Raw genomic sequence first — 19784 nt, 5'->3', positions numbered from 1 at the left:
CTCTCAAATCTCACTCTTTCTCATATATTCTGTCTGTCCTTTCCTATTTTCCTTCTCTTTTTACATTCATTATATCCTTGACGATTCTTTTTCCCTTTCTGGGGTTTGTAAAAAAGTTGCACGTGATATGTGAAAAAAATGTGGGTTTACCCATTTCTGCCAATAAAACAGGAGATGTTAAGATGTTCAAACACCAAATAGATACCTATTGCAAGGCATAAAGTCTACATTTACCACATGTACTTGTGGAAAAACATGGTCATATTTAATCTTTAAAATAAGATCTTACAAGCTCCTTCAAGCGCATCTTGAGCTGTTTTCGGTCAAGATCTGTGTACTCAATTGACGATGATTCCTTATTGGCCAGGGAACAGAATCGCCTGAAATAAAAACAAAAACATATTTTTTTTTAACTGCCAAAAAAACATTCCGACGAATATCCAATACACGAGTTACAACCAAAAATATATGAGTGGAGTAATATAATTTTAATATGAGTGGAGTATACAAAAATACTCACAGACTCGCAAACATTACTATACTTGAGTTTTCAATTTTGTTAGCCCAACAGCATTATACTAATTGGATGAATTTAACATAATGTGCTATAGAATATGAATAAGTCTAACATATATTCATGAAACAGTGTATGAAACCATATTTTTATACTTAACTTACATATTATTAAAGTTTATAAAAGTGAGTCTGCAGCTCATACAATAAAAGCCACATTAATGTCCAATTTCCCTGCACCACATTGAGATGTTTAGCAGTGACACCGACTGCTAACGACAGTTTCACCGGTTTGTGACTCCAGGAAGGTCAGTACACTGCGTGATCGGCTTTGTAAGGGTGACAACCCAGAGCTAGGTGCCCCGCAGACTCAACGCTTCCTCAGGCGCTTCAAGTTACAAGTTTTCAAGTTTCATTTATTAGGTAGAGCCCTGTGAGCCATTCGGCTCTTGAATCGGGTGCAACCGCAACAAACAAAAAAACTAAAACATGAACAAGAAAACATCTTAAAGTGACTATGTGCGAACAGAAAATCCAAGAAAAGACAGCAAAATATTGCAGAAAAAGCACCGTACACCAACACTGTGTGCAAAAATCCCAGTGGGATGCAAGTCAAACAACAACAACAACCACAAGACAACTTAGATTAAGGCCATCAGTCTAACTCTGTACTACAACAAACAAACATGGCCAAACCGAAAAACTTTTCAAAAATCACCAAAATAAAGCCATGAAAGCAATGAGGTGCAACGGGTGAAGCTCACTCGCAACCGCTGCTCATCTCCTCCAAGGCTCCTCGCAGCCTGCGCTCCGGATGGGGCTTATCTGTCTTCATCGCTTCCTTCACGTCGCTGATGCCCTCATCCTGCAGCACACACAAACAATTTCCAGTTCAGGAATAATTCTAACACGTGACGCAGCTTTGTTGCTGCTGCTGCTGATAGTATTCATATTGGTACTATTGATTTCACTAAACAAGTGAAATGATTTGCTGGAGAGACACAGCTGGAAAAATGCAACAGCCTGTGGTTTTATGGCCATTACTGAAAGTGAATCGGGATAAAATTATAGAATAAAGTGAAGCGCAAGAGCAGGTTGAGTAATTTTGAAAACTGAATTTGATAATGAAGAATGATGTAAATAATTGCATGTTGCCCATTGTGACATCGATTGGAAACATGGACAATGAAGTAAAAACAATAAGGAGTATGCAAAACACTCCCTGCAGATCCTTGCATAGTGTCGTGCGTTGTCTTTCAATACACGAGTTGGCTGAAAATAACTCTTTGGTTTTTTCGGTAAAGTCACGTAGGTAAAAACATAAACAAAATAAATGAAAACAACTAGATCAAATCACGACGTTTCGGGCGCAACACAAGCGTCCGTCATCAGGTGGGAAAGCATGGCCGACTGCTGATGCAGACTGTTTTAAAACAGTTTGCGGTCACGAAAGCTTCAAATCTAGAATGGCTGAAAATTATTTAAATTGACACGATTTGGTGACGTAACAACTTGATTTGTTTATCTGTGAAGGCTGGAGGAGGGTGTACACCACCATTTGGCTCATAGTAGTAGGTTTTTACCCTTTTAAACTGGTACAAAACTGACACCTTTATTCAAGGCATTCATGTTTGCAATAACCACAACACAAGTAGTCAAAAAAGCAAACAAAAAGAAGCAACTCTGATAATGATAATAATATGCACTGTCCTTGAAGTTGATTGGTCAACACCCGAGACGGCTTTCTTTAGAGCCTAGTCCCCATTGGTGTTGGACCAGATGACACCAGAAGGCGTACAACTCAAACACAGTGCAATATCAGACCAGATGGTCCAACACCAATGGGGACTAGGCTCTAAAGAAAGCCGTCTCGGGTGTTGACCAATCAACTTCAATGACAGTGCATATTATTATCATTATCAGAGTTTCTTCTTTTTGTTTGCTTTTTTGACTACTTGTGTTGTGGTTATTGCAAACATGATGCCTTGAATAAAGGTGTCAGTTTTGTACCAGTTTAAAAGGGTAAAAACCTACTACTATATTTTACCATTTGGCTTCACACTTAAGTGCTCTAACCCAACAAAAATAATTATGAACCCTCCATCATTAGCGTGCTTGGCTACGTAAGGTGAGAAGAAAGTTCAACGTACGTACAACATAAGTGTGGGACACCGCAGCGGGGCAACAGACCAACGCGCACGTACCAGCTTGTCGGCGATCTTGTCAATGATGTTGGAGTTGTAGAGACGCCGTCGCTGGTCGTGCCACGTGCTCTCCACGTGCACGCACGGCTTCTGCTCGTAGTAAGGCATGTGGAAGTACTGCCTGCCAGCAAACAGCCGTCAACGTGGGCATGGTTAGTTATGGAATACTTGCAAGACTGGACACTTGAGCCGAACGTGAATTCTGGAGCGAACTGAATTACTTCTGCACAGGTTTTTGTGATTGTGATGTATAGCTCTCCAATGTTGAACTTCTTTCGAACCGTACGTAGCCAACCGTGCTAATCGGAGGTGCGAGGGAAGGACAACAAACTAAACACCAAAAGCAGTCCAAAGGAAATGAGTTTTCAATTGAGATTTAAGAGTGCAGGATAGGATTGGAGCATTTCGGATTCGAAAAAACAGGGAATACCACTACTGAAAATACATCCGATGGAATAGGATGGGTAAAATCACCTCCCAACAGGAGTTCAAGTTCAAGTTCATTTATTAGGTATAGCCCTGGACGAGACATGATGAGTGCTTGCCCCCCAGGCAGTTTATGAGACTATAAAAGAGAATGCTTATGCGAGCACAATTACCTGTCGTTAGTCTCCGGCTTCATGGGAGGTGTGGTAGAGAACATCGACGATAAATCATCCGCGCCCTTGGCTTTCTCGGCTGTCAGCAGCACTGTCTCCTCCTCGTCATCATCATCGTCATCTTCATCCTCGTCGTCACTGCGCTCCTGGGGGTTCGACTTGTTCAGCCCGTCTATGCTGTTTCCGTAATTCCCTTTGAATGACAGGACATCGGCATTAAGAGTGACGTTTCGAATTAGGGGTAATCATATGAATGTTAGGAGTCACAGCGGGTCCATTGGGGGGGCCCTAAGTCGATACTACTTTCGGGGGGGGGGGCCCATTAAATCTAGAAGATGACAGAAAAAATAAAATGTAGTGAAATGCAGTGCAATGAGAGAAGAGACACACAAATGAGACAGATGGAATGGAATTAGAGGTGCAGAGTCAGGTAGGAGCAGACAGATGCAGACAAAATGGGGATGATATTACGTCACTTTTAATGTTTATTAGGATTTGAATTTGACCGAAAAATATGGTTCAACCCATATTTGTTTCATGAATCCGGGGCCCCTGGGGCTATTCGTTTGCTATGCTTATGTCTGGCGCAGAGGTCGGAAACCAAAATGACAAGAAGAGCCTATTTTTTTCGAACCTGGTAAACAAAAAAAACGATTTAAAGCATTCGTGACAGCAGGGATTCATCTTCTTGGTTCTTTCGGTAAAGTCACGTAGAAGGTCTTCACCTGAGGATGGCTGCTTGCATTGTGGCCGAAACGTCGTGAGAATTATATTATTATGTTTATTTTTATTATTTTATTACTTCCCTTCTACGTGACTTTACCGAAAGAACCAAGAAGAAAAAAAAAACCTCAATATTTCAAGAGCCGCAATGCACCGTGGTGAGTACGAGAAGGTGGTTCCTTAGTAAACCACGTGTCATGAAGCAAGTCCCTTTAAAGAGCCGCCCGCGGCTCTGGAACCACTGGTCTAGCGCCACCACTGGGTCAGAGGCAGAGGTCGCAACCGGGTACCCGATACCCGTACCCTACCCGATACCCGGCTACCCGTACCCGGCCAGGTACGGGTAGCCGTTTGCGACGCTGGTGCGGCCGGGTACGGGTACGGGTAGGCCGTGAGTCACTGGTGAGTAACCGTTTGTCACTCATTTCGGGTAGGGTACGGGTACGGGTAGGGTACGGGTACCCATTTGCGACCCTGGTGTGGCCGGGTACGGGTAAAGAATCAAAACCCGTTTGCGACCTCTGGTCAGAGGCAAAATGTTCCAGAGCCCCGCCCACTTCGTTTATGACCCTTGGGCTACACCTATTTTAAACCTTTAAAACAGTCTGCATCAGCAGCTTTCCCCCTATTTGTTTCCTCCTGATGACGATCGCTTGTGTTGTGATCGAAACGTCGTAGTTTTTTTGTATATTTTATTTTTAGTAATTAAAAACAATAACAATACTCTTTGGTTCTTTCGGTAAAGTCATGTAGATAGAAAATTAATAGGTCACAACGTTTCGATCGCAACACAAGCAACCGTCATCAGGTGAGTGCAGCAGCAGACTGCAGCAGCAGTTCTCCTGCTGTCTTTGTCTCACCTGATGAGGCTTGCTTGTGTTACGATCGAAACGTCGAAAAGACCCATATAATATGAATTCCTGCAGTCACGAAAGCTTTAAGTCAAGAATTAAAATGTTCTAGAGTTCACACAATTGGGAGGTGTTAAAGCTGTTAGCGAACACTGTTGTTATATGGCATGAATCAGCAGAAGAGGGGAATATTCCTAGATTTCAGACAAGGCATTGACATTGTTTTGTATCTGGACTTCCTATGATTGCCATTATAAACATACAGGATGAAGCTAAACGTAGAATCAGACCTCCGGCTGAAATTAATAAAATATTTGACCAGACATCCAACAACTGTGCTCTTTCAAGCAAGCTCACCCCTCCCATTAAAGGCACTCCCCAAAACTGCGGAAGGGGATCCCTGGAGGGTGAGATTAATTAGGTGGAAAGTGGCATCTCACCAATGCTGATTTCAAAGCTGATCAGCTTTTCACTGATACTCCTGTCAATCATCGTGGCCTCCAGAAAAGCTCCGAACAAGAAAAACTCTTCCATCTTTCCAAGCACCGACTGTCACCAAGGGGAACATGCGTACACACAGTGCATTCATTTTTTGGCTGTATTAATTTCAGCTGTATTTATCTTCATGTTTTTTTTTTACTCGTGAGTGACTTTACGTTTATGAATCACCATCAATTAGTAATTTTTTAAAAGCTAAGTTATTACCATCCTAATATTTTAAAAGCTACTTTTCAACCACTTACTTGCTAATCCTGTTAGGGTGGGGCCTTACCAAGATATGTGTCACTTGCTATGTATCAACACTGGACACCCTTTCCAAATGTCTTACAAATCCATACAATCCACCAACCGTCTCCTCAAAGAGCTGAAATGCAGGTGTACACCACAAACAGAGTTACGTTTTGTAAATCTTAAGAAAGAAAATGACAGCGACGAGACGAGCCGTTAGAACAGCATTTCGCTTACATCATTGATCTTCGGAATATCCTCCACCATAACCTCCGTGGTGTTGTTCAGCTCCGGGGACGTCTTGTCCAGCTGCTCGGTGGTGAGCTGCAAGAGGAGGCGGGCGCGGAACGACACGCCCTCCCCGAGGCCGTCGTTCAGCTCCTGGTGTTCGTCCACCAGCGTGTAGTTGCGCGTCGAGCCGTACATGTTGACCCACGCCGGGCCGAACGTCGGCATGAAGCCTGCAAGAGGGGGGGGGGGTGGCGATGACATTGCCACAACACCTCTTTACAAAGCGCGTATATCAGCTGTGTAGCGGAGGCAGCGCGAGGAACACCGAGTTGACAGCACCATGTTGATAGGAACACAAAGAAGGACGAACAAACGTTGTACGTTTTTTTTGTTACAAGGCCATGAGTCGTTTCATTGTGTTTATGTGTGTATGTTGAACTTCTTTTGCCAGCCGTGCTAATCAGTAGGTGCAGAGGAAAGGACAACACACTAAACACAAAAAGCCGTTCTAAAGAAATGAGTTTTCAATCTAGATGATTTAAAAGTGCATAGTTTCAGTAGCTTACTGATGTCAGAAGAGCGTTACAGGAGGCCGCATAAGCGCATCTGAAAGGGTGCGATGCAGTGACTTTCAGATGCGCTTCTGCGGCCGTCTGGAACGCTCTTTCTTCATAATTGTCCCTGGAGGGATGTTCACTCAGTTGACCACCTTCAACGGGATGATTTAAACTCGCCAGAAACCACCGGCAACTTCTTTATTCCGTAAATAATACGGCAGTCTTTAGAGGAGGAAGAATAAGGCACAAAGCTCTCCCAAGGCACGGTGTGGTTAGCAGGCCATATATTTCCCACTCCTAACTGAAGGGGATCTACAGCGGACCTCGTGGGTGGGAGCACAGGGCGTGGAGAGGTTCACTACTCCAAGATACTGTGATAAAGGTAGTTGAGAGCAAACTGGCAACAACATTGCCTTCATATCCACAGTACTTTAGTTGTACCGCATCTCAACATACAAAATCGTACATGAAAGGTTTGAAATATATTCATTTCAGGAACCTCTCTCCTCAAGCACGTGTTCGAGTCCCGTTGCCTATGATACCACGTTCACACACCACACACGCAAGAGGCATGGGTAGAAACTCAGAACGAGGCTTTGGTGTAAGACTGGTGACCGTGATGAGACGGGTCGACTCAATGTACATTTCAACCTCCTCCACCCGAGGGAATGACTGAGGGCTTCAAACCCAGAATTTCAGAGATGCGGGCTCAGTTCCATGACATAAATCTTAGCTATCTGTTACTTATTTATTTTTACTGTGCAACGAAGATGTTCGTTGTAATATTATCAAAGCAATTTGCCAGCATAGTTGCAATCCAGAGTCTACGTGTGATTAAAACTGGGTTGTTAGTGACTGTGCAAGCACCATCATATTAACCTGGTTTCGCACTTCATTTGGCAAATACAAGCACTGATCATTATTACACGTTTGGTTTGATTAGTGATCTGACGAACACTGATCGCTGGGTACAAAAGCACGCCCAACTGTGGACAATGAGTAGGCATGCAATGACGTCTGTTTCACGCGTAGGCTTTCGCGACCATTATTATTCAGAACGAAGAGTAGATCGCTTAAATACAACTGTGTCATTAAGACCGGAAACAGGAAGATTCTACACAATTCTGGCTCATCACCAGATGAAGCTGGTTGTAATCACCAGCGAAATGTCGTAGTCAAATTGTAAATGCTGTGGGTTTACTCTCCAACACACCGGTGTGCTGAAGAAATCACAAACCTTCCTAATTTGCTGTGTCGGGTGGCGGTGGGTTAACGACACATTCATATTTACACGATCTAACCCAAAATAACCTTTATAATGAATGTAACAACGTGCTAATTTAACTCGTCAAAGTATTCTTAGTGTGAAAGAGTAGGCCAAAATACTGTAGAATGGCTATGGTTCCCTATATAGGGGCTCTATAGCCCCCTCTAGCGAAAGCCCTTCCGCCAGCAATGGCACAAGCAAGTCATTGCAAGGGCTTCACTTTCACCTACAAACTGGCAGAGGTGGGACAAAGTCATTGTTATGCAAGTCCAAGTCGAGTCGCAAGTCATCAAATTCATGACTCGAGTCTGACTCGAGTCCAAGTCACATGACTCGAGTCCACATCTCATAGGTGGGACAAAGTCATTGTTATGCAAGTCCAAGTCGAGTCGCAAGTCATCAAATTCATGACTCGAGTCTGACTCGAGTCCAAGTCACATGACTCGAGTCCACACCTCTGCAAACTGGCGCACCTTTGTCCCCATTGTTGCAGATCTTCGTGAGGTCGATGAAGTGACTGCCGATGGCCACGTCGTTGACTTTGTCGCTGTCGCGGATTTGGAGCTTCATGCGGCGGCAGAGTGGTGGGAAGATATCGGTGAGCACCACCTGCTCGTTCCACACCGGCTCGTAGCTGTTGTTCTGCACCGACGTCTTGCCCTGGGCGCCAGTGCACAGCACGCAGCACGCAGAGTCAATCGCGAGAGAATGATTTCATCGCGATAATCAGTTCGGTTCAGTTTATTTTGAAGTAACCTGTGAGCTAAGAAGCTCTTGAATCGGGTTTCATCAACAAAGGCATCGGTTCCTTGGCAAACGTAACGTACATAACGGGTCGCGAGAAATATAGAAATAAAAAGAAATACATAAGGGAGGGAAAAAATGGCAACAGATGACAATGTCGAATATATTACAAAATTATATTTTAAATATTTAACTAGTGACGATTATGATTAAATAACATATTGCAAATAAGGCATAAAAACGCAAATGGTAATCCTGAGAAAGATCAAATATCAAGTTACAGTAATAATAACAACAGTCACGATATCGCACCAAGTAAAATAATGTGGCATCTATATATAACGAAACATAGTGCATAAAGGCATAAAAAACACAAGAGGTCACTTACATGAAAATCATGAAGACATGCATACATTGAAAGGCATCTGTTTGCTTATGAAACATGAAACTGCATTTGAGCATTTGAGTTCATCGATCAATGTGCCTTACCGATCAGTGGTTTTAAGCGGCGTTTGCTCATTGCAAGGGTGACGAGGGATGCCGGCCAATGAGTGGAACTAACGTTGTATCGGCGGCCAAAGAAGGAAACGTGCCCGATGTTATCCGTCCACTGTGGAGATGGAACTATGAAATCGAATTTAGTGCAGGCTGTTGCGTTGCAGAACCATGAGAAAAAAAATGGCGGCCGTTTTTAGGAGGCCTTCATTAAGCGGTGAATATATCGTGGCCGATGGTAATTATTTGTGTCCTCATCAAGTATAGATCAGGGTACAAGGTTGGTTTAGCATCAGATCTTAGAATTTGGGGACAGATTTTGTTTGTAAAGCAATGCATTTGCTGTTTATGTGTGATTAGTGTAGATGAGTGCTAATTTTGATTACTGTATTTGCAAGTCAGCCTACAGTTTCCTGGGACATGCAGGGCATGTTCTAACATGTGATCTCTGCTGCTCCTTGCCAGGTTACTTTTTATAAATTGGACACATCAGAATCAGAATATCTATTTATACTGGAGGAATATGATTAACTATAAAGCTCTTTTTCACAGATGTCCAGTTATTATTGTTTATATCTAATACTTATTTTGGTGATTGCCATTATCAGTTTGATATTGCATTAAAGTACATTCCTCTGCTGCATGTACTGAGATGTGGTATGTATGTATGTTGAACTTCTTTCGCACTCTACGTAGCCAACCGTGCTAATTGGAGGTGCGGGGGAAGGGCAACAAACTAAACACAGAAAAAGCATTTTAAAAGAAATTCGTTTTCAATCTATATTTAAAAGCGCATAGGTCCAATGGCTTCCTAATTTCGGAAGGAAGAGAATTCCAGACGGCCGCAGAAGCGCATCGGAAAGGGATTAGTGAAATGGTAGTGAGTGCGATGGACTTGGTTTTGGTGATTTTAGCATTGTAAAGTGGCTCGTATATTTAAAGGTTAGGAAGAAAACATGAAAATAATGGGAGATTCAAAATAGGTGTATGAAGAAAAGCCTATCTATATTCTCCAGCATATTCAGGATACGTTTCATGGTCTTAAGTCATGCTGTTCTTTAAGTTCATTTGACATAAAAACATTGTACTTGTTTCTGATCATATCAGTCGAAAGTCAATGAAAGGGGCTCGCTGTCAGATATAGCCTTGATAATGCAGAATTGTGAGAGCATTTTTAGATGCACTCTACATACATGCACATATTGTACTTCTCTTCCATGCTGGCCATATTTTTTGGAAGACGTCGGCGCAGCTACACTTTCCCCTACCATACCCGGACCTGCCGATTGACTGTGGCATACCTCTCCACCTGATGAAGACTGATGAAGACCGCTTGTGTTGCGATCGAAACGTCGTGTGTTTTTTGCTTTTATTATTTTGTATTTTTATTTTACCATTTAAAATTTTATTTTGGTTTTTTGCTTTTATTATATTCAATTTATTTGTGTTTTTTATTATTATTTTTATTATTTTATTTTTTTGGTCTTCTATCTACGTGACTTTACCAAAAGAACCAAGAATATGTGGCATAAATTTTGATTTAAAGCTTTCGTGACTGCAGGGATTCATATTCTTGGTTCTTTCGGTAAAGTCACGTAGAAGGGAAATAATAAGATAATATAAATATAAAACAATAAAAATTCTCACGACGTTTCGACTGCAACACAAGCAATCATCACCAGGTGTGAAATCCACAGCAAGAAAGTTTGAAAAAAAAGCAAGATGATGATTGCTTGTGTTGCAGTCGAAACGTCGTGAGAATTTTTATTGTTTTATATTTATATTATTTTATTATTTCCCTTCTATGTGACTTTACCAAAAGAACCAAGAATATGTGGCATACCCATTTATACTGCTGCGTCGATAAGAGGCACGGGAATTTAATGAACTTGCGACATTGTTTCAACTGCCGCACTGGAAGATGAATCCAGTGTATTAACCATTATTACGGCAGCATATTATGTATGTTATGCACTAAACCACAAAAAAACTCAAATCCCCCGTATAGCCTTTAACAGACTGTTGGGGCAAGTGCTGTGAGCGAGCACCTGTGAAGGCCGTCACAGCACACGAGGGGGTGGGTGTCCAGTGTGGCGATGTTTACACACTGCACCAGCTACTCATTTGAGGCTGAGTAGACCTAGGGGAGGCCCGGGACCGGTTCATATACTCGTCACTGGTGTTGGCCGTGAGCAGAAATCAAACTCGGGTCCCTGAGTTCGTAGCGCAGCGCGCCAACCGCTGCACTTCCACTCCCTACACTGATTCACACGCACAGCGTAGCATGCGTGGTGCAGCAATTAAGGATGCGAAGATCGCTCCCCAATTTCCCCCCGCTCGCTGGAACCTTCTGTCCAGCGAAGGAGACTTGCACGTAGGGGTCGACGAGGTCCCTCTCCTGGCCCATGAGGGCCTTCTTCACGTTGGCCACGATGGCGGTGTTCATCTTGGGCAGGCCCACGGCTCTGTAGATATTCACGTAGAAACGGGCCCACTGCCTCTCCCCCTTGCAGCCATCCGGAAGTATCAGGTTCCTTTCCATGAGCAAACGAAGCAAAAAAAGACAAGAAACATTTTTTTACGTGAGAAATGTTTAACGTTCGAGCGCAGATGCAGAGGGGAAAACGTTGCAAGGTTTGCTGTTTATTGAGCACGGGTGTACAGAGAACATACACAGTGGGAACGCTTGTTGGGAAAATAGGTCGACAGCTGGGGGAGAAAGAGTAAGTTTATGAAAGGGTGAACTAGAAGTTAAACATTGCCTGGTTTTTGTTTGAGGGTCTTTACAGGTGGAGGGCGAATGTGGGCACGGTGTCGAGACAGTGCAGATATAGAAGAGATAGCGTTCTAGGCGTTGTGCCTAAAATTGCATGCACATTGCGACACTCGTTCCGTTGTATTGAGGTTACATTTCTTTAGCTTTTGAAGCGTGTTTCACGAGCAACTCAATAAAACGATCGAGACAATTTATCTGGCTGTAGCATCATCTCTACAGATTTAATCTGAGTCTTTAACATCTGGAAGTGTATTCAAAGGCTGGATTTCATCCAGTGCACTCAGGCTTTGTAGCACACTAACTTTCGCAAACATTGAATTGAGAAAGGTCTGCGTACCCTCACACACTTGTGTATATCAAACATACACATTTGTAAACCAATGGAAATAGATACACGATAAAGATATGTGTTATGCCCGATCTTATGAACCGTTATTAATCGGCATAATTTTCATGAAACCTAGTGGTGTGCGTTCAATATCGAGTCCACAAAGTTCCTTTGGCTACGTCATGTTGTGTAAGATGGAACCGAATGCACAAACCCTTCAAGCGAGTCGTCGTCGCTTTCGATCGACTTGTGCGACTTCTTGATGTTGTCGCCTTTCCCCACCACGGTGATGTCGCACTGCACGTAGCCCTTGACGTCGGCCGTGATGTCGTCTGGGTCAATCAGCGTGGCCCACTTGTGGTAGAAGCGGTGGTCTGCCAGTTACGATGAACATGGACGAGGAAAGTGGTCGACAGACATCATCAACAACACTGTCAATCATCATCATTATTATTATTATCCTGCAGCAACGCACTTTGTATCTGGCTGAGTGGTACTCTGGCTTCGTGCGTGTGAGCTTAACAGCAATGGACAACTGCACGTTAGAATGTTGGCACCACTTTTGGTACAAATATAAACTTTACATTTTTTAAGTTTGAGTGATCCTCATCAGCATAAAGAGAAGCATTTGACAAACTCCCGGGGCTCTCTCGAATCTTGATACGATGTGTGTCATCAATGCCGCAGCAGACACGTGGCAATTCATAGCCATAAAATTAATCTGATCAGACTTCACCAAGCCCAGGGTAATCCCTGTGAGGATATTCGGCCAGCCATGGCCCAACAGCAATGGCATGGTGCCGGCGTTGTTGAAGGTGCGAAGAAAAGAGCCCATCCTCAGGCGCCGCCAGATGATTCTACCTCCGAGGAGTAGCTGGTCGTCTGGGACGAGTGTGGCGACCCTGAACCTCGGTTACAAGTTTGATCAGAGACACTTTTGCGAGCTTTATGTACCGGACTGTCCAGCAGGAGCTGCACCTATTCTCGAGGCTAGGTCCATAAGAAAATGAGAGCCTTTGTTTCGCAGTCTGCTTGAGTGTTGGGTTTCGGAATACTCTTCGAGCGTGAATCTCTGAAGGCCCCAGGAGGACAAGATCCTGTAATCCTGAGATAGACCCGTCAACTATTCATCGTTCCCTCTGTTGGAGTCATTCCGCCGGCAGGTCAAGAATGAGTGGACCAAGCCTTCTGTCTCTCAAGTCCACAAAGAGCCTGCTACGGTGCTTTGCGATGAATGACAAGGACATGCTAATCTCCTCATCGGTGCACTCGGTGGATCCAGCCATTAGGTCCAAGGTTTTCCAAGGCTACTCTTTTCTGCAGGAGAAAATCTCACAACCTAGGATCCCCTAGGCTGAACTTCTTTTGCACCATACATAGTCAGCCGTGCTAATCGGAGGTGCGGGAAAAGGGCAACAAACTAAACACAAAAATAAGTTCTCAAGAAAAGAGTTTTCAATCGGGATTCAAAAGTGTATAGCTCCAGTGGCTTCCTAATATTGTAAGAAAAAGCATTCCAGACGGCTGCAGAAGCGCGTGATGCAGTGCTCTGGATGACTTTCGCTCGAAGCAAAAACGTTGACAAGGAGAAACCTAAATTTTCTTAAATCTGAAACAGGATTGGAAAACAGTCTTAAAGACAGAACACAGCTATTACGAGTCAAGAATACAACAATTATGAATAATCAACGCTCACCAGGCTGACTGTAGACCGTGCCAACGTCGAGTTTGAAGGTCCCAATTGGAGTCCCACTTCGGATCGCATCTTTATTGTGAACTACCTGTGAATAAACACACGGAAATCATCAGCAATGCAACTATCGCCATGGAGAGCTGTGCAGAGAAGCATGAGCAGACAGCCAGGTGCAAGCCGCATTCAACACTTGAGGGCAGTGTCTAAACGAAACAATTTATTTGTAACGATTTAAAGCTTTCGTGACTGCGGGGATTCGTCTTCATGGTTCTTTCGGTATTTTATTATATTTGATTTTTATTATTTTATTATTTCCCTTCTACGTGACTTTACCGAAAGAACCAAGAAGATGAATTTATTTGTTATTTTTTACCAGGTAAGGCCCATTGAGCTATGTGACTCTTTTTCAGAAGCGACCTGGCTATCAACAAAGTGGCTGATCATGTGGGAATTTATAGCAGACAACTACTCTTAAACGCATGTTTCTAAATTTGAAGGAAAAAAACTAGAGGACCTGAATACAAATCCACGTGATCACAGGGAGAGAGAACATGCAATCTCCAAATCAGAGGTGGGACAAAGTCATTGTTATGCAAGTCCAAGTCGAGTCGCAAGTCATCAAATTCATGACTCGAGTCTGACTCGAGTCCAAGTCACATGACTCGAGTCCACACCTCTGCTCCAAATACACAGGCGTCAGGGTCGGGATCAAACCCACGACCTCCTGCATACCAGGCGAGGTAGTGTCACTCTAAATGTGTCTCTCATCTCATCCGTGTAGTTTTCTTTTCTCTCTGCTTGCGTCTTTCTATGTGTTTCTCAATGTGTCTCTCTGTCGTTGTGTCTACTTGTGTGAATCTCACTCTAAAGGGTTCCCCTCGTCTCTCCTGATCTCTCCACACATGTTCGTCTTCGTGTCTCTCCTCACGTTTTCTCCCCTTGCCCATTTTGCTGTGAATGATCTACCTGGGCCACCCGTATCTGTACGATGGACTTTTGTCGTCATGTACAACTTTGATTATTACACTCACCGTCAGCTTAATGATCGTGTCAAACATTGTATTGGGAGCCGTGTTGAAGTCAAACACGAAATACTGCAACGAAAGATAAACAAAGAATAAGTTAGGCTGTATACAAGTGTAATGTGATGGTATATCCGGGTGGTTGATTGATCACACCTCGTTACGATGATTGGCTCTACCGGTCCTGGCCCATATCCAATGGGGAGAAGTCTAGGGGCGTGGCCCTGACGTAATGGGAAGGTGACATCTGGGAGGAGATGATTGGATCTGCTGGCTTTAGCCACAGCCAATGGGGGGACGAGTCAGGGGCGTGGTCCTGGGATCGTACGATGGAATCTGGAAGATTCCATGGAGGTTAACCAGGACTGGTGGAAAGGTACCACGTGACCCGGGTATTAAAAGGGGTGGAGACGGGCAACACGTGGTCAGATCTGGAACGAACGAATGATGAGGCCGCGCTGGAGCGGGGGTCCAGGCCTGCCACGTGGCAGCAAGAGTCTCACTCTATCCCTCTCATGCTGTCTGTTAACAGCGTGAAGGAGTAAGACAGGAGTGGAATTTATATGAGGAGAGTTGTGAACTAAAGACAAATAAAGACCCTGAATCCAGAAGTCGCTTCCACGACCTTTATTACACCAGCACCACAGGCCCTCACCTCGTTGTAGTTGGGGCAATTCGTGGATTTTTCGATCCTCGTTTTCTTCTTTATATCTCCAACCTCCAAAATCACCATTGGGTCTATGTTGAGTCCCACCAGCTTCTGTGCGCGAATGATCATCACACTCACCTGCACAAGAGGACAGGGGATTGTGGTGGCAACAGCAACCCGCTCACATACCCAGCAGGGGATTCTTCCGAGTTCGGGCAAATTCTGCCACAGATGATGTTGGGAAAGCCCTGGCACTCATCCCCATGGGCAGTCGTAAGTCACTTGTGGAAATTACACATTCGAATGGTGGGGGCCAGTAAAGTAGAGATGGTGATGATGGTATTGGCGGTGATGATAATAATGGTCTTGATGATAAAGATAATCGTATGGCACACTACACTTTCATGAACTATTGGCCATTGTTCATCCCATCCTGTGCAGGTTGATGGGCATGGTAAAGATGGTGACTATGGTGGTTATGATGATGATGATGATATTGGTCGTGATGATAATAATGGTCTTTATGATGATGATGGTATGGCGCACTTTATTTTCATGGAATATTGCTCATATTGTTCGTGTTTATTTATGGCTAGGCAGCATCCACAAGTACTGTAGCCTCTATAGTACCTCACAATCCTTCCATGGATGAGTGGAGCAAACTGGAAGTGCGGTAATTGCAATTCCATTCTAATATCTACGTTCATCCACAGGTGTATGTTCGAACAAGAGGAGTGTTTTTGACAGTCAAATGCAGACAATAGCATCCATGAAAAGCACTTCTAATATCACCACGCATATGAAGAATCACACTGTTACAACAATAAGAACAATAATAGAGTTTATGGAGAGAATTTGATTACTTTTTTAAAAATATATATCACCAAAGAAAAACGGAGGTTGAAGAAGTGTTTATATCCAGCAGCATTGTTGCTTTTCCACTGGCACATCTGAACCACATCAGCGCAGAGCTCTCACGGTACTGGTGGTTTTCCACTGGCTAGTTTGCTGAGCCGAGCCAAAACCAAACCATGGACCTCTGGCCTCACAAGAAATGTGAAACTGGCTTGGGGCCAAGCAGGGCCAGGGGTGTGGTTATTCGTGTGATACTGATCTGGCTGTGCAGTAAAACAATCCACCTGGCGCCTCTTGAGCTGTGCTGGACTGGCTCTCGGCACTGCCACAGCGTGGCTCGATTGGCGCAGTGGAAAATGAAGAAGTTACATGTGATCGTACATCGACGGGGTGGAGTATTGTAGTCGCAAACTCATCAGGGTGCCTGGGAAGAGCACATCCCAGTAGAAGAGCACCACCAGCAGAAGTCACCAGATGGACGCAGCCAGCAGAGGGGCCCAGAAAGAGTGTACACCCAGCAAGGCAGCCTGGGATCAACGCACAAGCAGCGGTGGGTGGGGGGAAGGAGGGCAAGGGGCAGCAACGCAAGCATTTATGAAGAGTGGAGTGATCAGTAGTAACCCATATAGCAGTGTATTAAAGGTTGCAGTGAGGCCTAAGTGAACCAGAGAGATACACGTGGTTTGTTGCTTATTTTCTGTCAGTTAAAAAAAAACTTATATATTTACTGATGGGACGGGCTTGATTTCATATTGGTGTTTTAGGCGCTGGAATGGTGCCTTAAGTATTATTTTGCTTCCAGAAGTTTCCAACATTAATTTTTCAAACACATGCTAAATAAGCCGAATGTATCTTGAATTTAATTGAGCATTAAAAAACGTGTGAAAAATAATGGAAATGCCCAAACAAGTCTGGAGAGATGCATGCTTGCGATTACATCGAGAGACAGAAATTGGATTCTAGAACATACGCAGGTTGAAGACAAAATTCTAACTGTTAAGAATAATTCAGCGTACTCAGCAGGCTTAAGCGAGCTTGGGCAGGAGACATCGCTAGAATGTATGATGGCAGATGGTCAAGAAAAATCATGGCGTTACAGCCAATGAATGGATATATTTTTTTAATGAAACAACCTTCAACTTCACCATTGGAACCTCGTTTGCCAGTAGAAAAATATGCTAATTGGTTTTTTACCCTTTTATCTGGCAACAAAACTGACACCTTTTTACGAGGAGTCATGTTTGCATAGACCACAATACCTGCAGTCATAATGCAAACAAAAAACACAACTCTGATAATGTATGCACTGTCCTTGAAGTTGATTGGTCCACACACGAGACAGCTTTCCTTAGAGCCTAGTCTCACATGGTGTTGGACCAGATGACGCCAAAAGGCGCAATTATCAACCTTCAACTTGGAGATGAAGACATGAAATCAGTTCGTGTGCAGGTAGAAGGTGAATTGGTAAATCTGAGGATCGTGAAGTATGGCAGCGGCTTGGCGGAGGGCATTCATCCAGCTGTAGATTGACCACAGATGATGATGATGATGAAAACATCTAAATGTAACACATTCTCGTAATTAGTTTGATGCATCGTGATGTTTCGTTGCACGGTGTTCCTGCCTGGTCATCATGTGCATTGGCTGCTGTGCGGGGGGGCGGGGGAGATGAAGAGAGCCGTGATGGGACCGCTACCATCACCGTCACCGCCACTGTCACCGCCACCGTCATCACCACCGTCACTGCCACTGTCACCGCCACCGTCACCGCCACCACCACCGTCACCGTCATCACCACCGCCACCGTCACCTCCACCACCACCGTCACCATCATCATCACCGTCACCGCCACCACCACCATCACCGTCATCGCCACCGTCATCATCACCGTCATCGCCACTGTCATAACCACCATCACTGTCACCACCACCGTCACCGCCACCGTCACCAGAATGTACCTGGTAGCTCTGCGGCTTGCCCGCAGTCGGATCGACCCTCTGCTCCGGTTTCGATCTGTGAGCAAAGCATCGCTTCGCTGTTTAATGCCAGCTCCTGGCGTTGTAAAAGTCTCACGAAGCCATTTCAGTCCCATTGATTTGACGTGAAAATACCAACATAACATTTACAGAATGCGCATACATTCACAAACGACACTGAGAAGTGTAAATAAGAGTTACATTATTACGCAGTACTTATACGAAATAAAAAACACGCTATTTTCATTGATTGCATTGAATTGACTAACGGATCCAGATCGAGCAAACCGAATCTACGTAATCACGGGATCTGGATGTAGATTTGGGTCATAATCAACCCGAGCTGATTGCGCCCCCTGAACCTTGACCGTGCCTCCTCTCGTAGAATGTGCGCAATTTTGTCTTGAAACCAGACCACATCTTCTTCTACTTCTACTTCATTCTAGCACCTTGAAAGGTGAGGGTTGGTGAATAACCCCAATTTGTGAAACTCCCTCCCTTACCCGTGGGAGCCGGGGTCACCATCAGAGGTCGTAAACGGGTTTTGATTCCTTACCCGTACCCGTACCCGGCCGCACCAGGGTCGCAAAGGGGTACCTGTTCCCGGCCGGGTACGGGTACCCGTTCCCTTACCCCTACCTTACCCGAAATGAGTGACAAACGGTGACTCACCAGTGACTCACGGCCTACCCGTACCCGTACCCAGCCGCACCAGGGTCGCAAACGGGTACCCGTACCCGTACCCGGCCGGGTACGGGTAGCCGGGTATCGGGTAGGGTACGGGTATCGGGTACCCGGTTGCGACCTCTGGTCACCATCCCCCGGCTCAGCAGGGTAAGGCAGTCGAGCAAGTTGATTAATTTCCACCTGTATGAATGTGGGGTTTTTTCACTGATGCTCTGCTTTCCTTCCACGTGTATAAACACACTTTCTAGATGTTTAATTATCTAGATGTTTAATTATCCAGACATATATATAGCGGCTCAATACTGCATGGCCATATTACACTATTAGGGAAAATACCTACATCAGTTTGCAGTGATCGGGGTGTAATGCAGGCATGTAGTGTCCGGTGAAAACTGCAATATCTGTGCTATATTATCGATGCATGCTATCGTATCGATTAATTCTATCTCGCTCTCCTTACACGACCGCCCGTTATAGCCGCATTCACCTTTTGTTGGAAACATCCGATGTCTCCACCTTGCCTGAGGCAATGGAAATGGTGTCCAGGTTATCGCCCTTGCCACTCACCGACATCCCACCTGATCCATCCGAATCCTCGCTCTCTGCAATCACACAGGGAACGGTCAAGCACGTTCACAACCTGAATGTCGCCCATATTCTGGTTTGCAAAAGCCCACAGCACTTTGCAAATGCGTGCCACGCGTACCCTTTGCCCATATACAAGGGCTTTGCCGTAGCAGGAATGGTATTTAATAGAACAAAGTTGCCACTGATTTTAACCTCATGCAACCCAGGTAAGTGGCCTTTCTCACCTTCGAAAGTTGGATTGACATACGCCGCTTCATCGTCTTTGGATTTCTTTCGTCCAATATTGAATTTCAAGAA

General features: G+C 44.5%; 1 protein-coding gene and 1 long non-coding RNA gene across 3 annotated transcripts in view; both read right to left on the bottom strand.

Annotated features, from left to right (window-relative positions):
* LOC144938476 (otoferlin-like) overlaps positions 1 to 15519 on the bottom strand; it is a 63635-nt gene extending 48116 nt beyond the window's left edge. For both annotated transcript variants that reach the window (XM_078866328.1, XM_078866329.1), the window contains exons 1-12: positions 15388 to 15519; positions 14738 to 14804; positions 13714 to 13794; positions 12232 to 12391; positions 11261 to 11447; positions 8148 to 8334; positions 5857 to 6080; positions 5331 to 5439; positions 3317 to 3509; positions 2718 to 2838; positions 1278 to 1378; positions 290 to 380 (exon numbers count right to left, since the gene is read on the bottom strand). In XM_078866328.1, coding sequence (XP_078722454.1) covers positions 290 to 380; positions 1278 to 1378; positions 2718 to 2838; positions 3317 to 3509; positions 5331 to 5439; positions 5857 to 6080; positions 8148 to 8334; positions 11261 to 11447; positions 12232 to 12391; positions 13714 to 13794; positions 14738 to 14804; positions 15388 to 15510 — 1644 coding nt within the window. In that variant the 5' untranslated portion in view covers positions 15511 to 15519. The remainder of the gene's footprint in view (positions 1 to 289; positions 381 to 1277; positions 1379 to 2717; positions 2839 to 3316; positions 3510 to 5330; positions 5440 to 5856; positions 6081 to 8147; positions 8335 to 11260; positions 11448 to 12231; positions 12392 to 13713; positions 13795 to 14737; positions 14805 to 15387) is intronic.
* Positions 15520 to 16744: 1225 nt separating this feature from the next.
* Positions 16745 to 19412, bottom strand: LOC144938478 (uncharacterized). The gene is made up of 3 exons (XR_013637846.1): positions 19387 to 19412; positions 18195 to 18249; positions 16745 to 16763 (listed from the first exon to the last, which is right to left on the bottom strand). It is a non-coding gene; the product is annotated as an uncharacterized LOC144938478 (long non-coding RNA).
* Between the last annotated feature and the right edge of the window lie 372 nt (positions 19413 to 19784).

This window comes from Lampetra fluviatilis, chromosome 22 (assembly GCF_964198595.1).
Source record: "Lampetra fluviatilis chromosome 22, kcLamFluv1.1, whole genome shotgun sequence".
NCBI classification, from domain to species: domain Eukaryota; kingdom Metazoa; phylum Chordata; class Hyperoartia; order Petromyzontiformes; family Petromyzontidae; genus Lampetra; species Lampetra fluviatilis.
The sequence above is the reverse complement of the archived record's forward strand: the minus strand, read 5'-3'. Positions and strand labels throughout refer to the sequence as shown.